Raw genomic sequence first — 21,531 nt, 5'->3', positions numbered from 1 at the left:
TTTGGCTGTGTGACGGTAAGACCAGGAGAAATGAGATTAACATCTGTAGGAATAAAAGTTTGATTGAAGAGACTGAAGTCTGCAGAAATGCATCTGATGTGTGTGGTGTCTGACAAACACGCTTGACAAGATATATTTTCACAAGCTCTTCCACGCTGTTTATTAGTAAGAATGAAACATACAAGCTTAAAACTAAAGTAAACTTTTAAACAAATGTGGTATGATTAACCTCCAAAATGTCTAAAATAAAGCTATTTCCCAGAGGGAGACCTTTACATACAATTATTTCTCATTGATTATGTAATTGATCTGTTTCGAGCTGCTTCAGATCCTCTTCCTCTGAATCATTCACATTCAGCATTTCTTCACTGTTATCTCTCAAAATAAAAAAATAAAACCAGCTGGCTGCTCCAGGAACATGTTGAACTGAAGTGGCACATCATGGACAGAAGTCTTTGTTTAGACGTATGAACAGATGATGATATTAAAACACAGTTCGTCTCACGAGCGCAGACACAGCTGCACCCATCTGTTCCAGTTGAGCTCGTGAGGAAAGACCCGCGCCAGTCTGAGCACACAGTCCACCGTCGGCTCGTAAAACACCGTCCCAGCGTCCCTCAGACTGACCTCGGCCTGACCTTTGACCTGCGGCGCTCTGGGCTTGGAGAAGAGCGACGGTTTGTGCTGCTGGATGGTGTAGCGCTTCTTCACGCAGCCCACATCCACCAGGACCTGACCACACACACACACACACACACACACACTTCTCTGAGAACATGTGAAGTGGCCAAGACACTACACAGACACAAGAGTTTGGACTATTGTCTCCATCACGGTTAAATGCTCATGTGGCGTTGGCGTCAGTTTTTTTTGATCGAACCTTGGTGTGTCAAAATAGCATCTTTGCAAGTATCCTCGTAAACACAAGAGGTCGTAAGAGAAAGAAAACACATGTAACAGTACACTGAGTCCAGGAAGCTCTTAAAGTGACAGCAGTCTAATATTCCTGCTGTCTGTCATTCATGCTAATCAAACTCTCACTGCTCCAGACTAAATCAGTTTTATTACTTTAAAAAGAAGAAATATATACATCTGTTAGTTTTTATTTCCTATTGCCTGTAATTAGTTTCTTTCTTAATCGTCGACTGTTTCCTTGTCTTCAGCGAGTGTGAGTTTATTATTATTAGTATTTAGGCTAGTTTTATATATTTTTATGACTTTGACACTGGTGAAAAATAACTATTTAGTGATATACACTTTTGTGGTGTATTAAAACGAATGTCTCTGAGGGTGGTGTAGGGGTGTAGGGGTGTAGGTCACCTGCAGCAGCTCCAGCACCACCACCGGCTGGAGCACCTGACTGTAGTGCTGCAGCAGCTGAGCCTCCAGCAGCGCCGGGCTGGACATGATGTGCAGCAGCAGAGACTCCAGCATGCCTTTACACACGGGCCGGTTGAGCGAGCCGTCCACCACACGCCACGGCCGGCTGACGAACCGCAGCGACCCGCTGACGGAGAGAGAGAGAGAGAGCGCTCGGATCACTGCGTCACACACACACACACAGCCTCTCTCAGGACTCTGATCAAGCGCTTCAACAACTATAATGCTATAAAGAGTGTGACTCACTGTGTGTCCAGATCAGCAGCTCCTTCAGCTCCGTCTGGAACAACAACAGAGACATCAGCACACACACACACACACACACCACAGACCAGAGGCAAACACACACCTTTCATCGGGGAGGGGGCGGGGCTTGTGTTAAGCCCCACCCCTTTGTCATCTGATATATGCTGTTCTGAGCCTCCGTCATCTTTATGGACCACCTCCTCCATAGCAACCACCTCCTCAGCATCAAGCTCCATGGAAACGGACCGATTTTCAGCGGTGTCTGTGGAAACAGGTTCCATGGCAACAGTCTGATTGACAGCTGTGTCCATGGAGACGGGATCCTCAGTGACTGTCTCCTGTAGTTCTGATTCCACAGGCTGTCCCTCAGTAGGTGGGGGCGTGTCATGGGCGGAGTCGGGGGCGGGGCTTCTCGTTGGGGATGCCTGCTGAATCTGCACACTCTCACACCTGGTGTGTAACAGCCAATGAGACGCAGCCTCCGCACACACCAGCCTCTGTGAGAGAGCGCCCGCCTCCACCAGCTGCTCCCCGTCCACCAGGTCCTGCACACACACACACACACACACACACACGCTCTGAGCAGCTGAACCCGTGGGGATCTCTCTCTCGTCACCGGTTCGTCTCTCTCTCACCTGTATGTACTGCAGGAGTGTTCTGCTCCGCCCATCTTCAGGCTGGTCCAGGTGTATGAAGCGCTCGCAGAGGTCCTGTCTGTCAACGCCAAACTCCGCCCCCTCCTCCACGGCGCGCGTGATCTCCGTCAGCGCCTGCACGTCCTGCGCTCCGTATCCCAGCAGGCTCACACAGCGCTCCAGGAACAGCTGCAGGTCGACGGGAGCCGAGCGATACGTGCGAGTGAAGAACGGAGGGAGAGACGGAGGAGTGCAGGGAGACAGAGCTGAGAGAGCAGCAGCTACAACACAGACACACCAGTGAGGAACACCACCACCACCCAGTCAAGAGTGTGTGAGTGTGTGTGTGTGTGTGAGAGAGTGTGTGTGCGCGTGTGTGAGGAGTGTGCGCTGACCGCTGCTGCTGAACAGTGTGTGTGTGAGGAGTGTGTGTGTGTGTGTGTGTGTGCGCGTGCGTGCGCTGACCGCTGCTGCTGAACAGTGTGTGTGTGTGTGTGCGCGTGTGAGTGAGAGAGTGTGTGTGTGTGTGTGTGTGTGTGTGAGAGAGTGTGTGTGTGTGAGTGTGTGTGTGTGTGCTGACCGCTGCTGCTGAACAGTGTGTGTGTGTGTGTGTGTGTGTGTGTGCTGACCGCTGCTGCTGAACAGTGTGTGTGTGTGTGTGTGTGTGTGTGAGGAGTGTGCGCTGACCGCTGCTGCTGAACAGTGTGTGTGTGTGTGTGTGTGTGTGTGTGTGTGTGTGTGTGCTGACCGCTGCTGCTGAACAGTGTGTGTGTGTGTGTGTGTGTGTGTGTGTGTGTGTGTGTGTGTGTGCGTGCGTTGACCGCTGCTGCTGAACAGTGTGTGTGTGTGTGTGTGTGCGTGTGTGCGTGCGCTGACCGCTGCTGCTGAACAGTGTGTGTGTGTGTGTGTGTGTGTGTGCGTGCGCTGACCGATGCTGCTGAACAGTGTGTGTGTGTGTGTGCGTGTGTGTGTGTGCGTGCGCTGACCGCTGCTGCTGAACAGTGTGTGTGTGTGTGTGTGTGTGTGTGTGTGTGCGTGCGCTGACCGATGCTGCTGAACAGTGTGTGTGTGTGTGTGCGTGTGTGAGGAGTGTGCGCTGACCGCTGCTGCTGAACAGTGTGTGTGCGGGCGTCTGTCTCAGTCGCAGGTGGACGTTGCAGGTGTTGACCATGATGCTGTCGGTGCTGTTGGAGTTGTGTGTCTGAGAGCGCAGGATGGGTGTGTAATATCCCCTCATCAGCAGGTAATTAGTGTGAGACGCCTGAGTGGGTTTGACCTCCAGCCTCCTCTTCCTGTCACTTTCCTCCTCCTCCTCTTCCTCCTCCAGCGCTCTAGTGAGGCTGAAACACACACACGGTCAGCTGCAGAGTCTCACACACAGACATGAGTCTTCAGCGTGTGTACCTCTTGACCACTTCGCTGTCCATCATGGTGCTGTCCACCACCACGATCTGCTGCGGGATGCTGACGTCCACAGACAGCAGCCCCAGGGTCATGAGGGTCAGGCAGCAGGCGCTGGCGCCCCCCGGAGCGTCCATGGGGAACTGCAGCATGCCCTGCGTCTCGTCCTCGTCCTCCTCTGTGTCCGGCTCCTTCTGGAAGGAGAAGCGGCTGTCTCTGTCGCCGCGGCCGGCCTCGCTCAAACCCGTCAGCAGGTCGAAGGCCTCGTTGTAGATGGTGCTGGGGAAGCGCCAGGTGAAGAACCTGCGGAGCACAGAGCCGAGCGTGAGCGCCGCGGGCCGCCGGGGAAACTGTGAGTGTGTGCGAGTGTGAGCGTGTGTGAGCGCGTGTGTGTTACTTGTAGTAGTGCTGTGACAGCTGGTAGGACATGGGCAGGAAGGGCAGCACGTGGCTCTTCTTCAGGCCGTAGACAGACGTGGGCCGCCGGCGGTTCACCAGCGCACGATTACGACACGTCTGGAAGGCCTCACACAACACCTCCTCTCTATAGTGTGTGTACAGACAGAACGTCTGAGAGAGAGACACACACGATCAGTGACACTGTACCAACACGTGTGTGTGTGTGTGTTTGTGTGAGAGAGTGAGTGTGTGAGAGAGTGAGAGAGAGTGTGTGTGTGTGTGTGTGTGCACCTGGAAGGGCCTGTAGTTCTTCATCTGGGCGTTGGTCAGCACTAGTGTGCTCTGAATCAAATTAAACAGCACCAGAACATGAATGTCCTCCGTACTGAAACACACACACACACAGATGATTAACTAGTGTCTGAAAAATAAACAGTAACATCTTCTCATACGAAATAAAAGCCAGCAGCACAAGAACTGATACTTTTTCACTCATTTTTTTTAAATAAATTAATATAGTGCACACACACACCTCTTGATGATGTCTTTAGTGCGTTCAGTTGATCCGTCTCCGATCGCAAACACCTTAAACCTGAGATAACACACACATTTAGACTGAAAGACATCCACAGAGAATAAAAGTCAGTGTTATATTCACATCAAACTGATAGAGGTATTAAAATGCAATGAGTTTGCTTCCTTCTTTTCTGAGATCATCAATATCAGGAAGGTGATTAGCACATCCTCAAGTAATAAAGAGGTCAGACAGATTCGGCCAAAATATCAAAAAGATACTATGTCTATTTTTGAAGCAATTGATAGCAAAATTCTGGAAGACATAGTGCAGCACAAAATCGTCAACCTGCTATCTTGAAACACTTCCCACATCTTTTTTTCAAAAGTGTGCTTAATGCTTAGAAGCAGATCTTTTAGGAGTGGTGAATGCCTCACTTCTTTCTGGGACATTTCTAAACTCCCTAAAAACTGCAGTTGTTAAGCCCCTCCTGAAAAAGACCAATCTTGATAACACCATTTTGAGCAATTTTAGACCAATATCTAATCTTCCGTTTATAGGCAAAATTATAGAAAAGGTAGTTTTTAATCAGCTGAACAAATACTTAAACTCAAATGGATACCTGGACAATTTTAATCTGGTTTTCGACCGCATCACAGCACAGAGACAGCACTCATTAAGATAATAAATGATATTCGCTTAAATTGTGACTCTGGCAAAATATCAGTGCTGGTATTGCTAGATCTCAGTGCTGCGTTTGACACTGTCGATCATAACATACTACTAGAGAGACTGCAAAACTGGGTCGGGCTTTCTGGGATGGATCTCAAATGGTTCAGGTCATACTCAGAAGGGAGAGGCTATTATGTGAGTCTAGGAGAGCATAAGTCTAAGTGGACGTCCATGACATGCAGAGTCCCACAAGGCTCGATCCTAGCACCGCTCTTGTTTAGCCTGTATATTCTCCCACTAAGTCAAATATTGAGAAAGAACCAGATTGACTATCACAGCTATGCTGATGATACCCAGATCTACCTAGCCTTATCTCCAAATGACTACAGCCCCATTGACTCCCTCTGCCAATGCATTGATGAAATTAATAGTTGGATGTGCCAGAACTTTCTTCAGTTAAACAAGGAAAAAACTGAAGTCATTGCATTTGGAAAACAAAGATGAAGTTTTCAAGGTGAATGCATACATTGACTCTAGGGGTCAAACAACTAAAAATCAAGTCAGGAATCTTGGTGTGATTCTGGAGACAGACCTTAGTTTCAGTAGTCATGTCAAAGCAGTAACTAAATCAGCATACTATCATTTAAAAAACATTGCAAGAATTAGATGTTTTGTTTCCAGTCAAGACTTGGAGAAACTTGTTCATGCCTTTATCACCAGCAGGGTGGACTATTGTAATGGGCTCCTCACTGGCCTTCCCAAAAAGAGCATTAGACAGCTGCAGCTCATCCAGAACGCTGCTGCCAGGATTCTGACTAGAACCAGAAAATCTGAGCATATCACACCAGTCCTCAGGTCCTTACACTGGCTTCCAGTTACACTTAGGATTGATTTTAAAGTACTTTTACTCGTATATAAGTCACTAAATGACCTAGGACCGAAATATATTGCAGATATGTTCACTGAATATAAACCTAACAGAGCACTCAGATCACTAGGATCGAGTCAGTTAGAAATACCAAGGGTTCACACAAAACAAGGGGAGTCCTCCTTTAGTTACTATGCTGCCTGCAGCTGGAATCAGCTTCCAGAAGAGATCAGATGTGCTAAAACACTAGTCACATTTAAATCTAGACTCAAAACTCATCTGTTTAGCTGTGCATTTATTGAATGAGCACTGTGCAATGTCCAAACTGATTGCACTATATTTTCACTGTTTTATTTTATTAATTTTTTATGTAAAATCATTTTCAAAACTGTTTTTAAATGTTTTAATAATTTTCAAAGTTTTAAATGTTTTATTTTTGTTATTATTTTTCTTCATGATTATTTTACTTTCTTTTATGTAAAGCACTTTGAATTACCATTGTGTACGAAATGTGCTATATAAATAAACTTGCCTTGCCTAAAATCTGAAAACAGTGTGTGTGTACTGGTGTGTGTGTGTGTGTGTGTGTTTACTTGTTGAAGAGCTGCTCTCTGGTGTCTGGTATGATGACATCACTGGAGCCGTAGCTGGAGCTGAACTTTGTCCTCAGAGAGCGGACAAACTCCTTGTACTCCAAAGCACACACCTGTAACACACACACACACACACACACACACACACACAGTCAAGTTTGTATTTTTGGTCACTTCTGATCTGATTGTAAAGTAGATCGTATATTTCCTTCTGTTTATTAATGCTAAGCCAGCTTCTTTGGCCTGGGTGAAAAACACATCAGAATTGTTGTTGTAATTTCTAAAGCTAACTTTGGATGAACATGATGAAGAGGTAACGAGAGAATGAAACCGGTTTTGTGGACAGGTAGACCGGTCACTCAACGGAGAACAGAATCATCAGCGTCTCTCACCTTCACATCGTTATAGTCTCCAGTTCGGTTCATGAATTTACCCATCAGCTCTTTGTCCTGATACATCTCAGCCAGACAGATCCTGAAACATGACACACTGAACTGTGATTCATCAGCATCTGTGTCCATCTGCAGTCACTATACTGAACTACATCAACTTATGAGACACACCATCCCACTCTCACACACACACACACACTCACACACACACACCTGTAGTTCAGGCAGGTCTGTGGGTTCCTCATGATGTAGCGTGCGCGTCGGCTGACAGACAGTGATGTTTTATCCAGAGATAACTCAAACTCAGCGTGCAGCACGTCACGCACCACAGTCCAGGGCACGAACGGCCTCTTCAGCTGCACACACACACACACAGAGAGAGAGAGAGACACAAACACACAGTGTTCAACACATGTGATTGGGGAGTCACATTACAACAGAAGTTAAGTAATCAGATGTGTGTGTGTGTGTGTGTGTGTTTGTGTATGTCTCTCTCTGTCTGTGTGTGTGTCTGTCTCTGTCTGTGTGTGTGTGTGTGTGTGTGTGTGTGTGTGTGTGTGTCTCTCTCTGTCTGTGTGTGTGTCTGTCTCTGTCTGTGTGTGTGTGTGTGTTCTCTCTCTGTGTGTGTGTGTGTGTGTGTGCGTGTCCCTCTCTGTCTGTGTGTGTGTCTGTCTCTGTGTGTGTGTGTGTGTGTGTGTGTTCTCTCTTTGTGTGTGTGTGTGTGTGTTCTCTCTCTGTGTGTGTGTGTGTGTGCGTGTCTCTCTCTGTCTGTGAGTATGTCTCTGTGTGTGTGTGTGTGTGTGTGTGTGCGTGTCTCTCTCTGTCTGTGTGTGTGTCTGTCTCTGTGTGTGTGTGTGTGTGTTCTCTCTGTGTGTGTGTGTGTGTTCTCTCTCTGTGTGTGTGTGTGTGTGTGTGTGTGAGAGTCTCTCTCTGTACCTTGCGGTTGAGGAAGTGGCTGGCGACGCGGCACAGCATCAGCAGGCTGTCCTCCATGTGTGTCCAGGTGACTCTCTGTCTGGTCATCTGCAGGAGAGCGTGGCGGTCCGTCTCGTCCTGAGCCTGACTCCGTCTGCTCGCGCGCACTGACACACACACACACACGCACACAGTTTAATCACGTGACTTCAGGACTGTTCAGCGCTAATGTCCTGCTAGCGTGACTGACCTCTCTTCTTCTTGCAGGGGGGTTTGCTGCTCTCCTTCTTGTCTCTCTTGCGTTTGAGGTTTCGTCCTCCGCGCACCTCCTGGTTCCTGCTGGACGGCTCTGAGCTGGTGCGCACCTCCTCCTCCAGGACAGCAGGGGGCGCCACCTTCACGCCGCTCTGAGCCGCTGACAACACCACAGAGACCAGTCACATAATCTGATATAACACCATCTTACGCTTCTTACTGCTTCAAAAAAACTGTTCGGAATAAAGCTAAATAGCCATAAGTCTTCTGTGATTATTAAATCATACAGGCTAAGAATAAATTACATTAAACTATTATTAATTATATATATGCGCTGTAAACATGTTTTTTTCTGCTGTTAAGTGCAGCGTTTTAACATCTTGAGTCTATGGGATTGCCTCTACTGGCCAGTTGATGAATTACAGTTTGAGTCACTTCCGTGTGAGAGAGCAGGAGACTAGAATGTGTGTGTGTGTGTGTGTGTGTTACCGGTGAGCGTGGCAGGTTTGGGCGGGGGGAGTTTGGACAGCAAGTTCCTCAGTCTGACCGTGTGATGGGTTCCTATCTCTTGGGTTCCAGTGCTCTGAAACATCACAAGCACATTAACACACCACTGCTGACCCCAGCTCAGTGTGTGTGTGTGTGTGTGTGTGAGTGAGTGTGTGTGTACCTGTTTGCTGGGGTTCATCAAGTGGCTGGTCCAGGTCCAGTTGCGCTTCAGATGGCTGTAGAAGGAAGAGTCGAGTCCGCCGGCGCCGTGTCCATCACCAGGGGTAACACCGTCATCCACCACCTCACAGCTGCCCCTAGCAAAGGAACACAACAGCACATGACATCAGCCAATCAGACGACAGACAGTCCAGCCTGAGCCAATCAGAGTGGCTGACTCACTGTAGTGTGTACAGAAGCCTGGAGTTGCTCTCCGTTGCCATGACAACATCAGACTCCTCCGTCTCCGCTGCACCTTCACTGGGACGCTGCCGGGCCACACCTGAAACACACACACATTCAGAATAATACATTAGCCTCTTCCAAATATTGTGCCACATCTAGTTGGCATCAACAAGTGTTGACATTTCCCAACACCACAGCAGTAATGACTTTATGAACTACTTTACTTCTAAAATCGATACTATTAGAGATAAAATTGCAACCATTCAGCCGTCAGCTACAGTATCACATCAGACAGTGCACTATAGACCCCCTGAGGAACAGTTCCACTCATTCTCTACTATAGGAGAGGAAGAATTGTATAAACTTGTTAAATCATCTAAACTTACAACATGTATGTTAGACCCTATACCATCTAAGCTCCTAAAAGAGGTGCTTCCAGAAGTCATAGATCCTCTTCTGACTATTATTAATTCCTCATTGTCATTAGGATATGTCCCCAAAACCTTCAAACTGGCTGTTATTAAGCCTCTCATCAAAAAACCACAAATTGATCCTAGAGAATTAGTTAATTATAGACCAATCTCGAATCTCCCTTTTCTGTCCAAGATACTAGAAAAGGTGGTATCCTCACAATTATATTCCTTCTTAGAGAATAATGGTATATGTGAGGATTTCCAGTCAGGATTTAGACCGTATCATAGTACTGAGACTGCTCTCCTTAGAGTTACAAATGATCTGCTCTTATCATCTGATCGTGGGTGTATCTCTCTATTAGTTTTATTGGATCTTAGTGCTGCGTTTGACACAATTGACCACAACATTCTTTTGCATAGACTTGAACACTTTGTTGGCATCCGTGGAAGTGCATTAGCATGGTTTAAATCGTACTTATATGACCGCCATCAGTTCGTAGCAGTGAATGAAGATGTATCATATCGATCACAAGTGCAGTATGGAGTACCTCAAGGCTCAGTACTAGGGCCACTACTCTTCACTCTTTATATGTTACCCTTGGGAGATATCATCAGGAAACATGGTGTTAGCTTTCACTGTTATGCTGATGATACTCAGCTCTATATTTCTTTGCGGCCCGGTGAAACACACCAATTTGAAAAACTAATGGAATGCATAGTCGATATAAAAAACTGGATGACGAGTCATTTCTTGCTGCTAAATTCAGAAAAAACAGAGGTGTTAATCATAGGGCCTAAAAACTCTGCTTGTAATAACCTAGAACACTGTCTAAGACTTGATGGTTGCTCTGTCAATTCTTCGTCATCAGTTAGGAACCTAGGTGTGCTACTTGATCGCAATCTTTCCTTAGAAAGCCACGTTAGACATTAGAAAATGAAGTATGACCATATTGGCCCGGTCCTGTCATCGCTGCACTGGCTCCCTATCAAACATCGTATAGATTTTAAAATATTGCTTATTACTTATAAAGCCCTGAATGGTTTAGCACCTCAGTATTTGAATGAGCTCCTTTTACATTATACTCCTCTACGTCCGCTACGTTCTCAAAACTCATTTGATAATACCTAGAATATCAAAATCAACTGCGGGCGGCAGATCCTTTTCCTATTTGGCTCCTAAACTCTGGAATAACCTACCTAACATTGTTCGGGAGGCAGACACACTCTTGCAGTTTAAATCTAGATTAAAGACCCATCTCTTTAACCTGGCATACACATAACATACTAATATGCTTTTAATATCCAAATCCGTTAAAGGATTTTTAGGCTGCATTAATTAGGTAAACCGGAACCAGAAACACTTCCCATAACACCCTATGTACTTGCTACATCATTAGAAGAATGGCATCTACGCTAATATTAGTCTGTTTCTCTCTTGTTCTGAGGTCACCGTAGCCACCAGATCCAGTCTGTGTCCAGATCAGAGGGTCACTGCAGTCACCCGGATCCAGTACGTATCCAGACCAGATGGTGGATCAGCACCTAGAAAGGACCTCTACAGCCCTGAAAGACCAGACCAGGACAACTAGAGCCCAGATACAGATCCCCTGTAAAGACCTTGTCTCAGAGGAGCACCGGGACAAGACCACAGGAAACAGATGATTCTTCTGCACAATCTGACTTTGCTGCAGCCTGGAATTGAACTACTGGTTTCGTCTGGTCAGAGGAGAACTGACCCCAACTGAGCCTGGTTTCTCCCAAGGTTTTTTTCTCCATTCTGTCACCGATGGAGTTTCGGTTCCTTGCCGCTGTCACCTCTGGCTTGCTTAGTTGGGGTCACTTCATCTACAGCGATATCATTGACTTGATTGCAAATAAATGCACAGACACTATTTAAACTGAACAGAGATGACATCACTGAATTCAATGATGAACTGCCTTTAACTATCATTCTGCATTATTGAGACACTGTTTTTCTAATGAATGTTGTTCAGTTGCTTTGACGCAATGTATTTTGATTAAAGCTTTAATACGGGTGACTTGACTTAATATGCAAGCATCATGAACACATCTATATATCCAGGAGCCGGGAGCAGCCGAGGGTTCAGTGTCTTGCTCAAGGGCACTTCTGTTGTGGTATTGAGGAAGAGAACGCTGTTAAAAGCGTTCATTCTTTTATTATTCTGTCTACTTGTTTCCTGTTATATTAAAAACCGTGATGCGTGTACTGTGTTAAGCTAACTGAGACTTGTTTAGCACTTGAATATCATTGCCCTTTTGTTGATTTTGATTGCTTCTATTGTCCTCATTTGTAAGTCACTTGAGAAACAATGTCTCTTCTAAATGACTAAATGTGGATGTAGTTGTGTTTGTGTGTTACGGAGGTCATCCGCAGCTCACTGAACCGATCAGAGTGACTGTGTTAATGCCAGCGGTGTGTTTGTACCTAGAGGTGTGTTGAGACACACACACAGCAGGTCGAACCAGTAGTTCTCCACGTCCTGCGCGCTCTTGAACACATAGTGTCTCCTCTCGAACGGACGCAGGCTCTCGATGGCCAGGTTATAGTGCGGGTCACACACCGTCGTGTCCACGATACTGGCCTTCGACTTCAGGAACACAAACACCTACACACACACACACACAGAGTCATGACGAGTGTCTCCTCTGCAGTGATCATGTGACCCAGGCGAGCTCACCTGGTCTTTATCCATGAACTTCTCAGTGGGGCCGAACTGAAGCAGACCCATGAAACACAACCGCTGCAGACTCTCGTGGAAACTGAAGATGTACTTCCTGTGTGAAGAACCATCAGCATCATCACAGCACTTACAACGACTTCACCGTCCGCTGTTCTCCTGTAGCTGGCGTGTGTGTGTGTGTGTTAGTATGAGTGTGTGTGTGTGTGTGAGTGTGTGTGTGAGTGTGTGTGTGTGTGTGTGTGTGTGTGTGTGTTAGTATGAGTGTGTGTGTGTGGGTTAGTATGAGTGTGTGTGTGTTAGTATGAGTGTGTGTGTGTGTGTGTGTTAGTATGAGTGTGTGTGTGTGTGTGTGTGTGTGTGTGTGTGTACCTCCTGTGCAGCAGTTGTCGTTTGATCTCAGAAGGCAGGAATCGGATCAGATAATGTTGCTTCACTGGATCTTTCAGGTACTCATCCAAACCCTCAACCTAAACACAACATTATCACACAATGCATATTTAACATATCATTATGTTTGTTTAATTATAAATCAAATTAATAATGTTTAAAATAATTATTTTATTTTACATAAGAGTCAAAATTCAATACCAGCAATGATTCTGTTCAACAGATTTATAAATTATTATTATTGAGGTTATTCATTTTAATATTGTTTTTAAATTTGCTACAAATTTAAGTTTAACTTTAAATAGTCTCCTTTATTATGTTAGTTTAAATGCAGTTTTCATTTAGTGATTTTGCGAACATTTCTATTAGCACCATCTACTCTTTCCTCTGCACACAATTCTACAGTACTTTATAGAGCACTGCTTCAGATCAGCTTCACGGTGATCGACAGGAAAACATTAACAAGTGTCAGTGTTGCTGTAGACAAACAGTTCCTCCTGGTCCAGGGGTGGCAGTGCTGATTCCTGATCTGTGTTCCTCTTCTGAAGGGACAGGTGTGTGTTTGTACCTGATAGTTGACCTGGACGACCTGCACCAAGACGCTGAGCGGCAGAGACACCAGCACGTCACTGATGAGCGCCCAGCCGAAGCCGTAGTCCTTGTGCAGCGGGATGGGAGGGACGTACCTCTTCCAGCTGTTCTCCTTCACGTACACTACACACACACACACAGAGTGTTTGGGAGAGTCTCGTCTCTCACACGCCTCACCTGACCTCACACTCACCCTTGAACTGGTCTTCAGTGGCGCAGGCATCTTCCCCCGGCGGCGGCGGTGCTTCAGGGTCACACTGTCTGAGCGGATGGGCGTGAATCAGGTACCACAGGAAGGAGTGCACCATGCGCAGGCGGGGCATCTTCGGCAGGAAGCCCATGGAGCGGCCCAGTCCTGGAACTGACACACAGAGTGAGCGAGAGTCGAAGCGCTGGACGAGTGTGTGTCTGCTGTGTGAGATCAGCTCACTTACCCAGAACCGGCCGGAAGGACTTCAGCGCTTTGACACCCATCTGCTCAGACACTTTTCTCAGCCCACTGTTCTTAGATGCTCGTGATGCTTTATTCTCCTTCTCCTCCGGGGCGCTGGGCTTGGGCTTCTCAGGCGGTGGCTCAACACTGACGTGAAGAAGAGAGCACACACAGTCAATCAATGCCTCTCGAAGAGTCTCCTCTGCTCACCGAGGCTCTGTTTATTTGATCAGAAATAGTGTAACAATTCTCAAATATTATTGTGATTTAATTCATCTGTTTTCTGTGTGAATCTGTGTTAAAGTGTAATGTATTTCTGTGATGCTCCGCTGTATTTTCAGCATCATTCCTCCAGTCTTCAGTGTCACATGATCTTCAGAAATCAGAATAATATGATGATTTACTGCTCGAGAAACATTTCTGATTATTATCAATGTTGAACACAGTTGTGCTGCTCAATATTTCTGTGGAAACTGTGATCCGTTTTATTTTTCAGGATTCACAGATGAACAGAAAGTTCAGAAGAACAGCATTTATTAGAAATAGAAATCTTCTGTAACATTATACATGTCTTTACTGTCACTTTAATTAGCGCTGGATATCCATTCAGATGTCCCGATTTGATTGGATTTTGATTCACAAGCTCTCGATTTGATTCTTGATTTTTATATATAGATATATGTTTTTTTTCTTTACTTTTTTTTATTACAAACATTGAATATATTTACAAATGAACAGTAAACAGCATTTCTAATATAAATTAGGAGCCACAGGCCTGTATTTTAAAACGTATTTTGTATTAGGGTCCTTTTTTTAAACAATAAATAGGGCCGTATAAAATAATGTTCTTTACTTTTTCAACATCAGATGAAGGCATATAACAATTTATTCTGATCAAATTAAAAATCATTTTATTTTTTGTCAAACAAAGTCAAACAAAGTGCTACACAACAGAGGCTTGCTGTTAGTATGAGTAAGACGTGTGAGTGTGTGTGTGTGTGTGTGTGGGATGTGTTCTCTCTCACCGGGCGCCCGAGGCAGAGCTGGACATACGCAGGCGGATCTGATCGATGGCACTCTTGACCAGCGGATCGTCAGGAGTCACAGACGGGTGAACCACGAACTCCACCTGAGCATTCACAACACACAGGAGTGTATCAGCAGCGGAGCGTGTGTGTGTGTGTGTGTGTGTGAGAGAGAGATGTCTTCTGTGCACCTTCTTCTGAACCCCGTCCTGTATGACGATGGTGCGGTAGAGTTTGAGCAGACCCTCTCGAGACAGTGAGCGGGTCAGCCTCACCACGCTCTTCTTACACACTTTAGTGTTGATGCCGTCCTTCTTCTCCTCCTCCGTCAGCAGCTTCTGCAGCCTGACACACACACACACACACTCAGGTCTGTTGGTCTGCGGTGTCTCCAGCGAGTGAGGAGCACCAGCACGAGACTCTTACGTGTAAAAGCCCTCGATGATCTTGCTGCAGCGCACGGTTTCGATGATCATGTTCTTGCGTTTCAGCAGACGATACGTCTCGTGGATCTCCACCTTCTTCGGCTTCTGCGGAGATACACAACGTCAGTCGCCTGGACATAAAAAACCTGCTCCAACAAACTCACACACACCAGCTATCATCGATCCAGTGCTTTAACATAGGGCTGGACGATTCATTGAACAGAATTAAAAACTGAAATTCAGAACTCCTAACCGACGTCATTTTCCCATGTCAGTTATTTTATTTTCTTAATCCTGTTAATACTAATATATATATATTTTATATAGCATGTGTTAGCGTTCTCACTGCCTCACACTGACCTCCGTCAGCACCTCCTCGATCACCGGCTGGGTGTTCTCGGGCTGCTGTGATTGGCTGGCGCTTGTGCTGGGGGCAGAGTCAACAGGCTCCGCCTTCGGAGAGGCTTTAGCCCCGCCCTCTCGCGCAGGGGGCTTCTCTGAACAAAACAAGCACAAATGAAATCTCTGTAGTTAACAAGCACACCAGCTGTGATTGGTCACTCACTTTTGGGGGGCGCGGGCTGTTTTTTGAAGCTGAGTTTGGACTGCTTTAGCTGCTGGGGTGTGTGTGTTTTCTGCGGTGTTTCCTGCACTTCCTGTTCCTGGGGTTCGGCGAGGTGTGTGACGCGCAGGTGCTGGCTGCGCTGCCGCTCTTTAGTGAACTGCTGGTTGAGCTGGCTCTGCTCCACAAACAGCTTGCTGATGTATTTGGTGGTCCTCTGGCGGCCCTCGTCCTCCATGAAGCCCTGACACACACACACACACACACACACGAGCAGGAGTGCAGTGTTGTTTCTTCACTATGCTGTGAGCTGTGTGAGAGTCAGGCGTCTGTTACCTTGATCATGTTGATTCTCTCCAGTAGTCTGCAGATCATGCGTCCCTCCAGTTTCCCGATGTTGAGGCGTCCGCGCAGCACTGACTGAGAGATCCCTCTGGTCCCGGTCGACACCACTGCAGCAGCCAATCACAGAGCACACACACACTCAGACACGCCCACTACTGTAAACCTGGACAATAGTGACGTCCACACCACAAACACAGCTACAACGACAAAACTACAGACTGCACTTACAACAAACACAACACTATCATCCATGATGTGCACGCTAATATAGCATCCTTTATCATTATCACTATAACTTACCATATTACCTTTTATATTATAGTTAGCATTATTGATAACAGTTTAGTTGTTATTCATGAAAATAATGATAATGATAATGTAAGTGTAAGAATAAATGCAATTAAAATGTTAACAAAAATGACAACTATTTTTCATTAACACTGCAGTTATCGTAATAGTTACTTTTATAGTTAACGTTATATTCAGTGTTATCATTATAAATATCATAACAATTATTAGAGTTATAGTTATCACTATAACTTAAATTATCATTAGCAATAATATAAAACTATCATTAACGTTACAGTTATCATTATTACTATTACTTACAATATGATCATTAACATTATAGGTATCGTTATACGTATTATCGTTAACAGTTATCGTTATAGATATTATCGTTAGCGTTACGGTTATCTTAACAGGAATTAGTTAATATTGCAATAGTTATCAGTTATCTGTTATTGTAAAAGTCTGACTGAAGACTGATGTTTATAGTCAGTGGTGAGTAGTGGACGGTCTGACCGATGTCGTAGGCTTGCGTGAGCATGTCACGCTCGATGATGCGCGGCTCTCCGAGGACGTTCCTCTTGGCTGACGCATCGCCGTCTTCATCGTTGTTCTCGTCGTCCTCATCTTCCTCCGCCTCCTTCTGTCCGTACGGCTTCACCAGCTTCAGACAGCGCACGAACACTTCAGTGCCTGACAACCAATCACACGAAGCCGTCAGTACACAGCACTGCGCCTGCTCCAATCAGACGAGCGACGGTGCGGCGCGTGACCTCTGACCTCGCTGTGTTTTGAAGGGTCCTCCGCCAGGGTCGAGCTCCTTCAGGGCGATCCTCACCACGCTCACCATCTTCGCCGCTAACATGTACTGATAGACACGCTTGAACGTGCGGTCGCTCACACGCTACACACAACAACACCACACGAGAGATGACATCATCACCTTTACAGGCCTCATTACAGCTATCATCGCTAATGCTAATCGTATTGTCAGTTATTATTGCAGATATGATTTGAAACATTATAGTTATTTCTGTAGTTATTCTTACAAGTATTGTTATAATTATGGTCTTATTATAATTATCGTTCTTATAGGTATCGTTATTGTTATTTGCGTTCATTATAGTCATTATAGTTATAAATTATGTTATGTTAAATGAGCACTGTGCGATGTCTGAACTGATTGCACTGTATTTTACATATTCACTGTATTTTATGTAAAAGTTAAACATTTTATATTTTAACTGTTTTAAATGTTTTTTAAATGAGTCAATTTTTTATCATTTCAAAGTTTTAAAATTGCTTGTTTTTATTTTTGTTATTATTTTTGTTCATGATTATTTCACTTTTTTTATGTAAAGCACTTTGATTTACCTTTGTGTACGAAATGTGCTATATAAATAAACTTGCCTTGCCTTATTGCTACCATGATCACTATAATTATAGTAAGTTATCGCTATAGTCATATCATAACTATCGTTATTATTATAGCTACCAATATCACTAAGGTTATCATTACAGTTATTCTTAACTTTATAGTTATAGTTTATGTTATCGCGTGTAATAGATATCATTATCATTAGTTATTGTTAGTAACTATCATTGTAGTCATTTTATAGTTCTTTTTATTAAAGTTTCCATTAATAACTATAGTTATTGTTAGTTATCGTTATCATTATAGAAATAGTTATTGTTAGCTATCCTTATCAATACAGACAGTTATAGTTATATATAGTATAATTAGACATATTTATCGTTATTGTTATAGCTATAATTATTATTATAGTTATCGTTATCAGTATAGATAGTTATCATTATTGTCATAGTTTGTTAGTTATCATTATAGTCATATTATGGTTATCGTTACAGCTCTCATTAATGTTATAGTTATTGTTACCATTATCATTGTCCTTAAAGTAATAGCTATCGTTATAAGTATTATTATAGTGATCATAATTATAAAAATAATAATTATAACAATAACTGTAATGATAAAAATAAAGATACAATGATTACTATAAAGACAACTGCAGCCATTACAATAAATACAATAACGATAACAACACATATAACTGTTATATTAATTAATATCATTACAGTTATAATAACTCTAACAGTCTATAAGGATATCTGAAACACTAATGATAACAGCTGTACTGACTGATGATAATGCGTCTCTCACCAGCTGATCGCGCAGCTTCACCATGATCCCGGTCTTCTCTGGCAGCTCAGACAGGAGTCTAGACGTGGACTCCATCAGGATGTCGTACTTGCTCCTCCTGAAGGACAGAGGCGGGGTCAGCGAGCCTGTGACATCAGTGTGTGGCGTGTCATGCGTGTGCGTGTGCTGACCTGTCCACGTGGAAGCGCTTGAGCAGCAGAAGGAGCGAGTGCTGCTGGGCTCCGGAGGGCAGACGAGCCACATGGGACTGCAGCGTAATCAGCCCGACCTTATCCAGCTTCCTCCTCAGGTAATGCATCTTCCCTGCATCCATTCTGACCAATCACACAACACCCTCACATCAGCTGCACGTCCTGCTCTCATCCGCAGCATACAGGGCTGCTAGCGCCCACTAATACTCCTCAAACAACACATTTATAGATTACTGTCTGACTGATCAGGTGTGTGTCACCTGAAGATGCGTGTGTGCAGGTCTCCCTGCCAGCATGTGTGTGTGTGTGTGTGTCACCTGAAGATGCGTGTGTGCAGGTCTCTCTGCCAGCATGTGTGTGTGTGTGTGTGTGTGTGTGTGTGTGTGTCACCTGAAGATGCGTGTGTGCAGGTCTCTCTGCAGCTCTCCCTGCCAGCGTGTGTGTGTGTGTGTGTCACCTGAAGATGCGTGTGTGCAGGTCTCTCTGCAGCTCTCCCTGCCAGCGTGTGTGTGTGTGTGTGTGTGTGTGTGTGTGTGTCACCTGAAGATGCGTGTGTGCAGGTCTCTCTGCCAGCGTGTGTGTGTGTGTGTCACCTGAAGATGCGTGTGTGCAGGTCTCTCTGCCAGCGTGTATGTGTGTGTGTGTGTGTGTGTGTGTGTGTCACCTGAAGATGCGTGTGTGCAGGTCTCCCTGCCAGCATGTGTGTGTGTGTGTGTGTGTGTGTGTGTGTGTGTCACCTGAAGATGCGTGTGTGCAGGTCTCTCTGCAGCTCTGCCTGCCAGCGTGTGTGTGTGTGTGTGTGTGTGTGTGTCACCTGAAGATGCGTGTGTGCAGGTCTCTCTGCCAGCGTGTGTGTGTGTGTGTGTGTGTGTCACCTGAAGATGCGTGTGTGCAGGTCTCCCTGCCAGCGTGTGTGTGTGTGTGTGTGTGTGTGTGTGTGTCACCTGAAGATGCGTGTGTGCAGGTCTCTCTGCAGCTCTCCCTGCCAGCGAGCTCGTCCCAGTCTCTCCAGGATGCAGTAGCACAGGTCGGGCAGCTTGAGCTCAGGGTTTCCCTCGGCTCCGATCAGAGCTCGATATCTCTGCTCCTGAGACGCCACCAGCACCAGCCGCTCGCTCCACCGGCTCTGCACCTGCTCCAGGGTCAGCGGCGCTCCGGGATCAGCGCTCCGGATCTGATCGCTCACATCCTCTCGCTCGCTGAAGAACAGACAGGAGCCCTGGACACCGGCCGGATCCTCCGTCACCACACTCACCGGATACACGTCCACCGGGTCGGCCTCCTGCATCTCGTGGATCCCAGTGTCCCGGTCCACCTCCACAAACCTCAGCACACACACACACACACACACACTTACGGTCTGCTCACTCTAATGTACAACACTAGTATTATCAGCAGCTGAAACTGGTTGAAGTCAGTTGTGTATCTTCTGCTGTCGTGTGTCAGTAGGAAATATCAGTCTACATTTCCAAACACTGAGTTAGTCATTAATTGTAATAATGCAGAGATGTGAACCAGTTTCAGCTGCTGATAATACTAGTGTTGTTCTGATTTTATAAGATATAACAGAACATGTGACTGTCATGCAGCTGAACGGTTTGTCGTCAGACACACATCTTAACTACACTGTGCAGGAGAAACTAAACAACTGAAGCGACTACACCTGCAACAGTTACAGAGACACACACTCGGTGCTCAAACCGAGAGTTATCAGTGTAGAGTAGGCGGTACCGGTCGCGCAGGGTGACGGTCCTCCGGTTCTCCGGGAGCAGGTAGAAGCGGATCTCCGGGGCTCGGATCAAGCAGCTCCAGATGAACTGCTGACTGAGCGGGTCCAGATTCAGACCGAACTCGGGCTGTCGACTCCTCAGCCGCAGCCACAGGGTCTGGATACTGATGCCGTCCAAACCCTCCAGCGCCACCTCGTCCAGAACCGCGTCCAGCGGGTCCATCATCATCATCAGCCCCACCGTGACCGGACTCACACCGAACTCAGCTCACATAGCGCTGCTCCGCCGCTTCCGCTGCTGGGAGAGAGAGCCGGAGCACTGCCACCTGCCGAGCCCCGCCGGTACTGCAGCAGGACACACACACACACACACACACACACACACACACACACACACACACAGACATAGAGAGAGACAGACACACACACACACAAACACACTCTCTCTCTCTCTCTCTCTCTCTCTCACACACACACACACACACACACACACACTCACAGACACAGACACACACACACACACACACACTCACACACACATAGAGAGAGACAGACACACACACACAAACACACTCTCTCTCTCTCTCTCTCTCTCTCTCTCATACACACACACTCACAGACACACACACACACCCCTCCTGTCTGTTATTCATGACGTGATGATCTCTCATCAGGAACAGAAACATTCCACTGACTTCATGAAGAACATCTGATGGTGTTTCACTACTACTTCTACTACCACTTACAATGAGCACTCTAATATATTTCGTATTAAAATAAAAATAAAAAAGCTTCTCAATATGCTTTACAAAAAAAAAAAATGTGTACAAATTATTATTCAGATACCATTTTTGTTAATATTTGAATTAGTTTTCATGTTATATTTTATTGTGTTTGTTGTTTTGTTTCATTTTTTATGAATTTTCTCTAGGCTTTAGTTAAGTAATGTTTTATTAAATTACATGAAAATTAGAAATGTTGCTTTGACAACTGTCCTAAACAAAATAACAAAATACAAAATAAATTAGAATTTACATATGCAATTTATTATTATTTAACTTTATTTTTATATTATTTCAAGTAATATATGTATA

The 21,531-nt window shown here is 45.4% G+C and overlaps 1 protein-coding gene across 1 annotated transcript; it reads right to left on the bottom strand.

The window, feature by feature from the left end:
• Window positions 1-133: 133 nt before the first annotated feature.
• Window positions 134-20,754, bottom strand: gtf3c1 (general transcription factor IIIC subunit 1). The gene is made up of 36 exons (XM_026265262.1): window positions 20,440-20,754; window positions 19,653-20,033; window positions 18,688-18,831; window positions 18,518-18,614; window positions 17,116-17,239; window positions 16,852-17,028; window positions 16,039-16,154; window positions 15,706-15,946; window positions 15,501-15,637; window positions 15,142-15,245; window positions 14,907-15,060; window positions 14,716-14,819; window positions 13,692-13,837; window positions 13,451-13,618; window positions 13,235-13,380; window positions 12,649-12,746; window positions 12,277-12,373; window positions 12,024-12,204; window positions 9,162-9,261; window positions 8,941-9,076; window positions 8,760-8,853; window positions 8,266-8,430; window positions 8,037-8,182; window positions 7,314-7,456; window positions 7,101-7,182; window positions 6,709-6,821; window positions 4,594-4,653; window positions 4,353-4,446; window positions 4,060-4,232; window positions 3,666-3,965; window positions 3,363-3,601; window positions 2,262-2,542; window positions 1,730-2,171; window positions 1,627-1,660; window positions 1,321-1,507; window positions 134-732 (listed from the first exon to the last, which is right to left on the bottom strand). The coding sequence occupies exons 1-36, from the start codon at window positions 20,667-20,669 to the stop codon at window positions 502-504; spliced, it is 5,865 nt and encodes a 1,954-aa protein (XP_026121047.1). The 5' UTR covers window positions 20,670-20,754; the 3' UTR covers window positions 134-501.
• Between the last annotated feature and the right edge of the window lie 777 nt (window positions 20,755-21,531).

Source organism: Carassius auratus, unplaced genomic scaffold, assembly GCF_003368295.1.
Source record: "Carassius auratus strain Wakin unplaced genomic scaffold, ASM336829v1 scaf_tig00217318, whole genome shotgun sequence".
In the NCBI taxonomy this organism is placed as follows: domain Eukaryota; kingdom Metazoa; phylum Chordata; class Actinopteri; order Cypriniformes; family Cyprinidae; genus Carassius; species Carassius auratus.
The sequence above is the reverse complement of the archived record's forward strand: the minus strand, read 5'-3'. Positions and strand labels throughout refer to the sequence as shown.